The sequence below is a fragment of the Perca flavescens genome, chromosome 3, assembly GCF_004354835.1.
Source record: "Perca flavescens isolate YP-PL-M2 chromosome 3, PFLA_1.0, whole genome shotgun sequence".
Classification (NCBI taxonomy): Eukaryota; Metazoa; Chordata; class Actinopteri; order Perciformes; family Percidae; genus Perca; species Perca flavescens.
In genome coordinates, this window is record NC_041333.1 from 13600859 (window position 1) to 13613883 (window position 13025).

Here is a 13025-nt window from a genome sequence, read left to right on the forward strand (position 1 = left end):
ATAAACAGGAGGTCATCACTCAGTTACATTGGATGGTTAAATGCAGTGTTAGTTGTGATCCAGCACAGTGACAAAGGGCAGGTATTGATTGATATAATTATATATTATGTTGTACCAAATAAATGCTGTCATCTTAATATGATGTGTCACAAATTATAAAGTGAAGAAATATTACAGAAGTACGTACAATGCAAGTAAAATTAGTATAGATGTCTACATGAAAGTCTACTTGACAAATTGCAATGTAAAAATTATAATGGCATCTGCCGTTATATTACTTTGAGTTTTCAAAATGATTTTGGTGGCTCCTTCCCCATCATATTCTTTTTTGTATTCTTGTCAGGTTTCAGTAAGATAATATAACATTTTGGAATAAAAATACAAAAGAGCAGTCCAAAACTGGAGGCAAGAATAGCAAATATCTCAACAGCAACGCTGAACTTCCCAGGAGAGCTGACATATGCTGGGATAAAAGTGATCCATACTGCGCAGAATATCAGCATGCTAAAGGTGATAAATTTGGCTTCATTGAAATTATCAGGCAGTTTCCGGGCTAGAAAAGCAAGAATGAAACACAACATGGCCAGGATTCCTATGTACCCAAGTACACCCCAAAAACCTACAACTGAGCCCAGAGCACACTCTAAGATGATTTTGTCCTTGAATTTCTTAAAATTGATGAATGGAATAGGAGGAGAAATTGTTAACCAGAGGATACATATGATAACTTGTATGAGAGTGAAACCCAGAACACTGAGTTTCTGCTGTGTAGGCCCAAACCATTTCATGACATTACTACCTGGAAGTGTGGCCCTAAAGGCCATTAACACCGCTATAGTTTTCCCCAGAACACAAGAGATACAGAGGACAAAGGTGATGCCGAATGCCGTGTGTCGCAGCATGCAGGACCACTCAGAGGGCCGGCCTATGAAGGTCAGAGAACACAGGAAACACAGAGTCAAGGAGAAGAGCAGCAGGAAGCTCAGTTCAGAGTTGTTGGCCCTGACAATAGGAGTTTTCCTGTATCTGAAGAAAATGAATGCCACAACAGCAGTGATGCATGTTCCAAATAAGGATGCTGCAGTGAGCAGCGCTCCCATAATCTCTTCATATGATAGAAACTCTGCCTCCTTCTTCACACAAGCATCTCTTCTCTCATTTGACCAGAACTCAGGGTGGCAACGCACACAGGTGATGGAATCTGAAAAATAATAACACTTGCTCAGTGCATTAGTCAATATATTTTGTAAGATATTTTTTATAATTTGTATTATATATTTTTATACATATATGTATATATATATATATATGTGTGTGTATATTTCCTGTAAAGATATCATGCTGAAAATGTCAGTGCTGTGGAACTGTAACACAATTTCACTCCCAATGTATTAACTGCAGTTTAAGAGTGACATGTCCAAACCTCATTAGATGAGACCAAAACCATCTGCAATAGTATAAATATTATTGAATAATATTACTTCCCCTTCCCAGACTTTTGAAATGAGATTATAAAACAAATTTCAGACATTTGTTTTTTGGAACACTTAAGTGCAATAACTTGCATTACATGTTACTACACCTGTCATGTTGCTTATTTCTCCCTCTGCACATCTTAAACAGTCATAGCAGCAGACAGGCTTTCCTTTCTGGAGAACCTTGCGAGTTCCTGGAGGACATTTCTCACTGCAAACTGACAAAGGCACCTGCATGAACAAAAACAATAACAAAAATATACAGGCATTCACTTTGACACATTGTTGGCTTTACAAGTTGATATTATTATTTGATGCATCAAAACAAAGCATTATGATACCAATACCTAATAATGTACACAATTATTGTAATTGAAATTAACTAAAGTTAACAGTTAAAGTGATCAAATTTTAGCTTACCTGTTGTGAGTTCTGTGCCCAAATTAAAGACTTATTTTGCAGATTCAGCTGTTTGTCTGCAGGTAAAGATGCATCATAAAGACCAACTGTGACAAAGTCCACAATGCCATGTTCTGTTGGCTGCCAGTTTATAATTTCATACTTTGCTGCTGGGTCTCCATTCTCATTAAAGTAAACCTCATCTCCTTCCTTAGTGTTGAATTTAATCTTTTTCAGGCGCTGTAAAATCTAAGAAGATATGCATTAATGTAGTTCATTATCTGACAAACATGTTGTAGGCTATTTTTGAAAATGTAAAACTTTCCTTGATAATGAGATTTCAAAAAACTAATTCTTCATACAATAATACAAGACTGAAGATAAGCATATAAGTCTTTGGTTTTCAACTCACCGTATATGGATCTAGCTGCACCTTTTTGTTACAGGTTTTGTTACAGCTGAGAATATTATGAAGTGCATGGGCCACAGCATACACTCCTTTATAGACATTGTTAAAGATAGGCATGAGCGACATATCAGTGAAGCTGTTTTGCACTCCAGTCAGATCTTCATGGCCAGTACATTCTCTCTGATTCCCTACTAAAGTCGTTGACTGTTTGAACTTACAGCTAAATAGTTTCTCCCAAAACTCTGGAAACATTTCATTACTAGATGAATTGAGTGGCTTCACATCCATCATAAACTCTCTCATGCCACTGACATGTGCTTGGGGGATGGACAGGCCTACAGCACCATCCAGAATGTGATTAATATCCATGGCTGCAGTTTGGGAATCAAATATCCAGGCCTCAGTGCCTACCCACTGGTACCCAGTCAGGTTGCGGAGAGACAACTGTTGTACTAACGCATTAATATCCATGGGGGAGAGGAAAGTGACAATCACCTTTGAAGTGGAAGCCTTGATAATGTCAACTATCTTTTGTATTTTGTCTGGTGGATCTGATCTAAAGAAAGTTACAGAGTACTCCAGACAGATGCCCAGCTGCTGGGCAGCTTCTGTGAATATGGCCATGCCATAATTACCATAACCATCATTTGTTCTAATAGCTCCAACCCAAGTCCAACCAAAGTGCTTAACCAACTGGGCCAGAGCTCTGCTCTGGTAGTAGTCACTGGGTATTGTTCTGAGAAAGGATGGGTACTTGGTTTTATCACTCAGACAAGCACAAGTAGCAAAGTGACTGATCTAAAAGATAAAAAGAAATGATTTCTTAAAATAAAGATATAAAATATAAACATTTACACAGCAAACGATAATTTATGGAAAAATACCCTTTGCTATGATCAGCTGAAGGAATGAAATGAATTGTTCACAAATATCCCCCCTCCATTTTTACGCACCATTGGGATATGAAATGGTCCGATGACAGTAGCTATAGCCATGCAGGGAGAGGAAGAGCCCTCTCCCATAATGGCCTGAACTTGGGCAGGTCTGGTACATGGGGCAGATAGTGCAGATAATACCTCATTACCATTAGCCAAGGCCAGTGTAACCCTCACACTTCTGGCAATGGAAGTACAGGAATCATAGATCTTATAGCCAAGAGAGATACCAGGCAGTAGAGCTGTGCTGTTATTTATCTCCTCTATGGCAAAGAGCATAGCCTTGGAATACTGGAAACCTCTGAAATTTAAACTTAATGCAGACAGTTAAAAATAGTTGGAATTGCAAACAATTTGTCCTTGCAATAGAAACAGTAGCATAGTAAATGAAAACAGTATATGATATTAATACATGCAACATCAAATATATCTACAGTTTATGTTTTTTTAAGACTCAGTTTAAAAACATGATCTGTATCAGTACCAACTTCCTCCTAGATATTTGAAATCTAAATACATTACTAAATAATAATTTACCTGATGCATTGCAGTGGCAGTGGTTTGTGCCTGTAGGTATCCTGTCTGTTTATCCAGCTGCTGTGGAAAGAGAAGATTCCCCCCAACATAATGTCCCCATCCTTCAATAGCTGGGGATTCTCAGGATCCCCTCTCTGCCTGCACACCAACTCCTCAGCCTGAGAGACAGACACCACTAACAACAGTTGTAAGAGGCCCCAACCCTTCTCTGGCAACCTGTGTCTAGACGTCATACTGTCTAAGAGAGCTAAGCCACTAGGTTGCATCACATGTACAATAAAGTAAATCAAAAGCATTAACCGTTTTTTATGCATTTTGGAGTAGCATAAAAAAATAGAACCGTAATGTTCTATGTCTGTGAACCCACAAGGCGGGGCGCGAGGAAAAAGTTTCCCAAATATGAAAACAGTATTGTGCATTAGCCTATTCTGGATAGGTATGCACCGAATCCAGGATTCGGATTCGGCGAAATATTGGGTTTTTGACAGGGTTCGGTTTCTGCTGAATCTTCAGGAACCTTAACAGTTTTTTCCACCTAACAGAACCCTACTCACTGCTACTCGTTAGCTCATGTTAGCTTTCTAATTTGGCACCCAACATGCCTTCTGTAGTGGAATGGCTTTGAATGACGACCAAAACTGCTTGTCTTTTATTGTGGACATTTAGTGTTCAATATGTTGCAATTTTACACACATGAAAGTGAACAACTTAAACTTGACAGACATGCTCTGCACGTTCATCTCAGTAAGCTAGCAAGAGTACACAACAGAGAAGTTCCGTGTAGGGTACTTCAAAATAAAAACACTTCCTGTGATGGTTTGCAGTAAAACTAAATTACTGTTAAACAAATAAGGTTGTTTAACATATCAGCTGTAAATGAAGTACTGTACTGTAGATAATGTAAATAGTGAGTTTTTAAGAGTTTTTTTGAGTTAGGGAAAAAAAGGAGCATGAGAGTAACAGGTGGATTGTTGCTGCTTCAGCAGTGCTTTGGGTGTTCTACCTGATCACTGTGGTGGAGAGGGAGCTGAGCAAGAAGGCAAAGCTTTTTAGTGGTCAATTTATGGCACAACCCTCATCTATGCTCATGATACGGGATACACAGATACAAGCAGCCAAAATGAGTTCCCTCCATAGGGTCACCCTTGGACATAGGGTAAGGAGCGCATATATCTAGCAGGATCTCAAAGTAAGGCCACTGCTCCTTTGCATAGAAATGGGCCAGTTAAAGTGGTTCAGGCATCTGATCAAGGAGGTAAGCGAGCGTCTGGCAAGCGTAGCTCCTATGGCGCCATTTTGATGCTAACAAGCACTCACCTGCCGTTAGCATTCCATTGACTGCCATTCATTTTGATGTCACTTTGACAGCGAATAACTTTACATATTTTGTCCATTGTTTACTTCTAAAGAAGCACAACAATGTATAAAAGGCTCCATTGCCTTGTAACTCTATAACTTTATGGCTCCGTAGTAGATGTTTTTGTAAAAATAGGCTAACGATTGTATCATAACCACGCGAGTTACTGTCGCATAGTAGAGGAATTGCCGTATAGTACAGGAGAAGCTTACAGGCAGTTTCAATTTACAATAGCTGTTTAAGTTTAATTACTAATGTTAACTAGCATTTTAGTTAGCAATAATTAACCTGTGCCTATGTTATCTCCTTACATATACCTACGCTCTCCGTCTCTGCAAGATTCGGAATGATTGAGATTTCTCTTGGCACAGCTACCAGAAGACTTAAAACTTTCATATAGGTTGCTCCCGTTACATCTACGTCTTCAAGCTCTGTTAAAGGCTGCACAGTAATACTCAACCCTCCGTCTTCTAATATCCTTCACTGGTCTCCATCCAGAGCAACGGGATCTGTTGGTCCATTTCTTTAACTGTCAATGCATCTGATTAGGTTGCCTCTGGCCCCTCCCTTTGGCAGTTTACCAGGAATGTACAACTATTAAGAGACCCTGGAGTAGACCCAGAACAGGGATTATAAATGTCAGTTGGTCTAGGAATGCCTCAGGATCCCATTTGAGGAGCTGGAAAGCATTGCTGATAGTCCAGCAGATGTGAATAATTGTGCCTTTGATGGCAAAAGCATGAGCTTTGGCACACTGTTAGAGCATGCCCTTAGGAAGAATTTTGGCTATAGGGCCATCGCATAGGCAGACATTTTCCAATACGTCCATTACCGGTTGTTATTTCATCAGTAGCTCAGGTTCTAGACCACACAACATCTTGATTCCGGTGGCTTATCTTGAATTTTCAAGGATGACAAATGCAGTGGTACTATTTACAACACGCTAGGAACTGCCGAAATACATATATCTGGCATTCAGGGTACTAACTGAGAGTAAAACCATCAACATATTTTATGTTGGCAGTTATAGATGTTTTCGATATGTGACATGTGAGACTACAATGCAGTAATAACTTTATTTTTTTGGTTTAGTAAGACAATAAACAGGAGGTCATCACTCAGTTACATTGGATGGTAAAATGCAGTGTTAGTTGTGATCCACCACAGTGACAAAGGGCAGGTATTGATTGATATAATTATGTATTATGTTATACCAAATAAATGCTGTCATCTTAATATGATGTGTCACAAATTATACAGTGGAAAAATATTACAGAAGTACGTACAATGCAAGTAAAATGAGGATAGATGTCTACATGAAAGTCTACTTGACACATTGCAATGTAAAAATTATAATGGCATCTGCCGTTATATTATTTTAAGTTTTCAAAATGATTTTGGTGCCTCCTTCCCCATCATATTCTTTTTTGTATTCTTGTCAGGTTTCAGTAAGATAATATAACATTTTGGAATAAAAATACAAAAGAGCAGTCCAAAACTGGAGGCAAGAATAGCAAATATCTCCACAGCAACGCTGAACTTCCCAGGAGAGCTGACATATGCTGGGATAAAAGTGATCCATACTGCGCAGAATATCAGCATGCTAAATGTGATAAATTTGGCTTCATTGAAATTATCAGGCAGTTTCCGGGCTAGAAAAGCAAGAATGAAACACAACATGGCCAGGATTCCTATGTACCCAAGTACACCCCAAAAACCTACAACTGAGCCCAGAGCACACTCTAAGATGATTTTGTTCTTGAATTTCTTAAAATTGATGAATGGAAAAGGAGGAGAAATTGTTAACCAGAGGATACATATGATAACTTGTATTAGAGTGAAACCCAGAACACTGAGTTTCTGCTGTGTAGGCCCAAACCATTTCATGACATTACTACCTGGAAGTGTGGCCTTGAAGGCCATTAACACCACTATAGTTTTCCCCAGAACACAAGAGATACAGAGGACAAAGGTGATGCCGAATGCCGTGTGTCGCAGCATGCAGGACCACTCAGAGGGCCGGCCTATGAAGGTCAGAGAACACAGGAAACACAGAGTCAAGGAGAAGAGCAGCAGGAAGCTGAGCTCAGAGTTGTTGGCCCTGACAATAGGAGTTTTCCTGTATCTGAAGAAAATGAATGCCACAACAGCAGTGATGCATGTTCCAAATAAGGATGCTGCAGTGAGCAGCGCTCCCATAATCTCTTCATATGATAGAAACTCTGCCTCCTTCTTCACACAAGCATCTCTTCTCTCATTTGACCAGAACTCAGGGTGGCAACGCACACAGGTGATGGAATCTGAAAAATAATATTACTTGCTCAGTGCATTAGTCAATATATTTTGTAAAATATTTTTTATTTTTTGTAATATATATATATATATATATATATATATTTCCTGTAAAGGTATCATGCTGAAAATGTCAGTGCTGTGGAACTGCAACACAATTTCACTTCCAATGCATTAACTGCAGTTTAAGAGTGACATGTCCAAACCTCAGTAGATGAGACCAAAACCATCTGCAATTGTATAAATATTATTTAATAATAATAAGAAGAAGAAGCAGAAGAAGAAGAAGAAGAAGAAAGTGCTTTATAATTAACTTTATAATAATCATTTCTGGCCTTGACTCATTGTGGTTTTATCAAGTAATACACAGCTGCTGATAACGCATGCCATAATCCCTCCCTTCTAATCCCATGGATCTGAATGAAGAAGATTGAGGATGAATGAGCTGAAACAATACAGACTGCCTCAATCTTTACAGGGATTTCTCATTTTTCTTAAAACAATGAATCTGCAGTAATTCTAAATACATACATACTCGAGTTACATACATTTTTCATATTGTTGCTATGAACTTGTGGACTTCAGTCATATATATATATATATATATACATATTAGTATTTGTTGAGGATATCTGGTATTTGCCATATTAACTTTTTATGGAAGGATATTGATTTTATTGTTTGGTTAAAATACTGCATACTTAGTATGTAATACCTGCAGGGACTTCCCCTTCCCAGACTTTTGAAATGAGATTATAAAACAAATTTCTGACATTTGTTTTTTGGAACACTTAAGTGCAATAACTTGCATTACATGTTACTACACCTGTCATGTTGCTTATTTCTCCCTCTGCACATCTTAAACAGTCATAGCAGCAGACAGGCTTTCCTTTCTGGAGAACCTTGCGAGTTCCTGGAGGACATTTCTCACTGCAAACTGACAAAGGCACCTGCATGAACAAAAACAAAAACAAAAATATATAGGCATTCACTTTGACACGTTGTTGGCTTTACAAGTTGATATTATTATTTGATGCATCAAATCAAAGCATTATGATACAAATACTTAATAATGTGCACACTTATTATAATTTAAATTTACTTAAATTAACAGTTAAAGTGATCACATTGTAGCTTACCTGTTGTGAGTTCTGTGCCCAAATTAAAGACTTATTTTGCAGATTCAGCTGTTTGTCTGCAGGTAAAGATGCATCATGAAGACCAACTGTGACAAAGTCCACAATGCCATGTTCTGTTGGCTGCCAGTTTATAATTTCATACTTTGCTGCTGGGTCTCCATTCTCATTAAAGTAAACCTCATCTCCTTCCTTAGTTTTGAATTTAATCTTTTTCAGATGCTGTAAAATCTAAGAAGATATGCATTAATGTAGATCATTATGTGAGAAACATGTTGTAGGCTTATTGGCTCAACAGCATGATACACAGACTGCAACAATGTATTTTTGAAAATGTAAAACTTTCCTTGATAATGAGTTTTCAAAAAACTAATTCTTCATACAAGAAGACAACAAGACTGAAGATGAGAATATAAGTCTTTGGTTTTCAACTCACCGTATATGGATCTAGCTGTACCTTTTTGTTACAGGTTTTGTTACAGCTGAGAATATTATGAAGTGCATGGGCCACAGCATACACTCCTTTATATACATTGTTAAAGATAGGCATGAGCGACATATCAGTGAAGCTGTTTTGCACTCCAGTCAGATCTTCATGGCCAGTACATTCTCTCTGATTCCCTACTAAAGATGTTGACTGTTTGAACTTACAGCTAAATAGTTTCTCCCAAAACTCTGGAAACATTTCATTACTAGATGAATTGAGCGGCTTCACATTCATCAAAAACTCTCTCATGCCACTGACATGTGCTTTGGGGATGGACAGGCCTACAGCACCATCCAGAATGTGATTACTATCCATGGCTGCTGTTTGGGAATCAAATATCCAGGCCTCAGTGCCTACCCACTGGTACCCAGTCATGTTGTGGAGAGACAACTGTTGTACTAACGCATTAATATCCGTGGGGGAGAGGAAAGTGACAATCACCTTGGAAGTGGAAGCCTTAATAATGTCAATGATCTTTTGTATTTTGTCTGGTGGATCTGTTCTAAAGAAAGATACAGAGTACTCCAGACAGATTCCCAGCTGCTGGGCAGCTTCTGTGAATATGGCCATGCCATAATTACCATAACCATCATTTGTTCTAAGAGCTCCAACCCAAGTCCAACCAAAGTGCTTGACCAACTGGGCCAGAGCTTTGCTCTGGTAGTAGTCACTGGGTATTGTTCTGAGAAAGGATGGGTACTTGGTTTTATCACTCAGACAAGCACAAGTAGCAAAGTGGCTGATCTAGAAGAAAAAAAAGAAATGATTTCCCAAGATAAAGATATAAAATATAAACATTTACACAGCAAACTACAATTTATGGAAAAAAAAACCCTTTGCTATGATCATCTGGAGGAATAAAATCAATTGTTCACAAATATCCCCTCCCCCCTTCCCATTTTTACGCACCACTGGGATATGAAAGGGTCCAATGACAGTAGATATAGCCATGCATGGAGAGGAAGAGGTCTCTCCCATAATGGCCTGAATTTGGGCAGGTCTGGTACATGGGGCAGATAGTGCAGATAATACCTCATTACCATTAGCCAAGGCCAGTGTAACCCTCACACTTCTGGCAATGGAAGTACAGGCATCATATATCTTATAGCCCAGAGATATATCAGGCAGTAGAACTGTGCTGTTATTTATCTCCTCTATGGCAAAGAGCATAGCCTGAGCATACTGGAAACCTCTGAAATTTAAACTTAATGCAGACAGTTAAAAATAGTTGGAATTGCAAACAATTTGTCCTTGCAATAGAAACAGTAGCATAGTAAATGAAAACGTTATATGATAATAATACATGCAACATCAGATATATCTACAGTATATTTTTTTAAGTCTCAGTTTGATAACATGATTTGTATCAGTACCAACTTCCTCCTAGATATTTTAAATCTAAATACATTACTAAATAATAATTTACCTGGTGCATTGCAGTGGCAGTGGTTTGTGCCTGTAGGTATCCTGTCTGTTTATCCAGCTGCTGTGGAAAGAGAAGATTCCCCCCAACATAATGTCCCCATCCTTCAATAGCTGGGGATTCTCAGGATCCCCTCTCTGCCTGCACACCAACTCCTCAGCCTGAGAGACAGACACCACTAACAACAGTTCTAAGAGTGCCCAACCCTTTTCTGGCCACCTGTGTCTAGACGTCATACTGTCTAAGAGAGCTAAATGACTAGGTTGCATCACATGTACAATAATGTAAACCAAAAGCATTAACCGGTCTTTATGCATTTTGGAGTAGCAAAAAAAATAGAACCGTGATATCTTATGCCTGTTGACCCACAAGGCGGGGCAAGAGGAAGGAGTTTCCCAAACATGAAAACAGTTTTGTGCATTAGCCTATTCTGGATATCTTAACTGTGTATATTATGAGAATATTTGTGTTGTAAAAAGGTATTCTCCTATTTATATGGATAGTCTAACATTATGGAGGCACAATTTATACTTTTATATGCAATTTAAACATTGAAAAATAATTCAGGGTGAGGGTGATGTCAAGTTTAGAGGATTTAAATTTGTTCTGCAAATCTTTTGTTGCTGGTGGTGCTTGGAAGCTGGGAAAAGAGGAGTCTCATAATTCATGTTGCAGCAGGGTTCTCCCTAAACCAGGTTGTAACAATGTGTTAGCTTATTTACACATAAAGCATTGCAGAATTAGCATTCATTTGGAGTCGTTTTGTGTCCACCTGATATTATCTCTGCTTTCTGCTCTATGTTGGTTTCCACCCACTCTTTAGCTGCTAAATGGTCTACTTGGTTCACCAGCTAGTTGGTCATTTTGTTTAACTGACATTTGGTGCGGGCAGATGAAGGAGGCCATCAAGGACACCTTTTGACAGCATCAGAGTGGCAATCGGGAGAGTCAGGACTTTTCCCGGTGGGCCAGTAGTGTTTCGAGGCCGCGAGGGCTGGTCTGATAATAGTTATACATTGCAAGTTCTTAGCAACACCATCCGGTGGCCTGGTGTGCGGCTGCTGCCTGCTGGTCAAACTGTGCAGCCTCTGCTCAACCCGTACGCAGACCGCAGTAGACTCTGATTTCAATACAAACACAGGCTAATCAGAACGCACTAACAAAGTGCAGGTCACAACCATGTCTAGGATTTTCAGAAATATGTGTGAGCGGACCCTCCCCAAATGGCATAGCCCTGGTCAGCCTATGACTTAAAGCCATTGAACGTTTCTTTTTTTCGGTAACGTTAACAGACAGAAATAATTTTGCAAGGCTTCTATGACGTTAGTATAATTTATATATATACATATATCATATATGGCCCGTGTGTGGTTAAGCTGCTGCATAGCAGGTAAAACACGTTATTAAAACACAATGTACTAGGTAGCTAGAAATTATGCCACATGTCTACCACTTCAAAAGTTTGTTTAGATCCTGTCAAACTGCCGTTTTGGTACTCTATTCAAAATTCCAAAATAAAAAGATGTATTAACAGGAAGTGGAAGGCAGAACTTAGGTTGTTTGTTTTGGTTGAATCCGTAGCTGTGTAGCCTACTGTCTTGAGCAACCAAAGCTAGAAGTACGCATTGGGTTATGAAAATATTAGACTTAATACATTTAAAACTCAGACCCTCCACTCGCCTTGTCTGGAACCTGTAAGGTAGGTCAGTGGCTTTCCTTTTTCTGAATTTTGCCGGCTGTGACATGCGTTAGCTTGGCAGTCAGTTCCAATGTGCTACTTGCGTTGAGCTAGTGTGGATCGTGTTGCTGTACTGTGTTTTGTTTATTAAATCCAAGGCCCCCAGTCCCCGGAATATCCCATAGATTTTTTGGTCCCACTCCGCCCCTGCCTTTTGACCTTCGTTGGCTAGGGGTCCTGGAGCAGCAGACAGGTACTGGGGGACAGGAAGACTGTAATTGTAGTCACCAAAGCAAAAGAAAGACAAAAAACACCTTAGTGTGGGAGGTGTTTGGGGAGGCTATGGAGAAAGACTTTTGGTTGGCCTTAAGAACGTTAAGTTATCTGTTTCATTAGACCAAAACACACAATAGGAAATGCCAAATGCCAAAATGAGTTCCCTCCATAGGGTCACCATTGCACATAGGGTAGGGAGCTCAGATATCTAGCAGGATCTCAGAGTAAGGCCACTGCTCCTTTGCATAGGGGCCAGTTAAAGTGGTTCAGGCATCTGATTAGGTTGCCTCTGGCCCCTCCCTTTGGCAGTTTACCAGTAATGTCCAACTAGTAAGAGACATAGCTGCCAACACTCCCGTTTTTCCCGGGTTTCTCCCGTTTTTTAGGCCTATCTCCCGGACCTCTCCCGGTTTGTTATTTAAACTCCCGTAATGCGCATGGCCCAAACTCCTTTATAAATAATCAGACCAATATGTTTGTTTAATGTTGACCAGTTGCCAGATCTTGTATGAAACACATCCTAACACCATATACAGTTTTCAACCCGTTTGTCACCTCAACCTAGCAACCTATAACCCAGTTGCGCAGTTGATCTCTGCGCAAGCTTCGCGGAAAGTTCAT

General features: G+C 39.4%; 2 protein-coding genes across 2 annotated transcripts; both read right to left on the reverse strand.

Moving 5' to 3' along the window:
- Nucleotides 1-287: 287 nt before the first annotated feature.
- On the reverse strand, nucleotides 288-3938 carry LOC114553324 (extracellular calcium-sensing receptor-like). The gene is made up of 6 exons (XM_028574561.1): nucleotides 3756-3938; nucleotides 3237-3531; nucleotides 2287-3081; nucleotides 1896-2123; nucleotides 1583-1706; nucleotides 288-1201 (listed from the first exon to the last, which is right to left on the reverse strand). Exons 1-6 carry the CDS (start codon nucleotides 3842-3844, stop codon nucleotides 288-290), a joined length of 2445 nt encoding a protein of 814 aa, XP_028430362.1. The 5' UTR covers nucleotides 3845-3938.
- Nucleotides 3939-6498: 2560 nt separating this feature from the next.
- On the reverse strand, nucleotides 6499-10557 carry LOC114552392 (extracellular calcium-sensing receptor-like). The gene is made up of 6 exons (XM_028573133.1): nucleotides 10454-10557; nucleotides 9937-10231; nucleotides 8977-9771; nucleotides 8544-8771; nucleotides 8231-8354; nucleotides 6499-7412 (listed from the first exon to the last, which is right to left on the reverse strand). The coding sequence occupies exons 1-6, from the start codon at nucleotides 10540-10542 to the stop codon at nucleotides 6499-6501; spliced, it is 2445 nt and encodes an 814-aa protein (XP_028428934.1). The 5' UTR covers nucleotides 10543-10557.
- Nucleotides 10558-13025: the final 2468 nt, after the last annotated feature.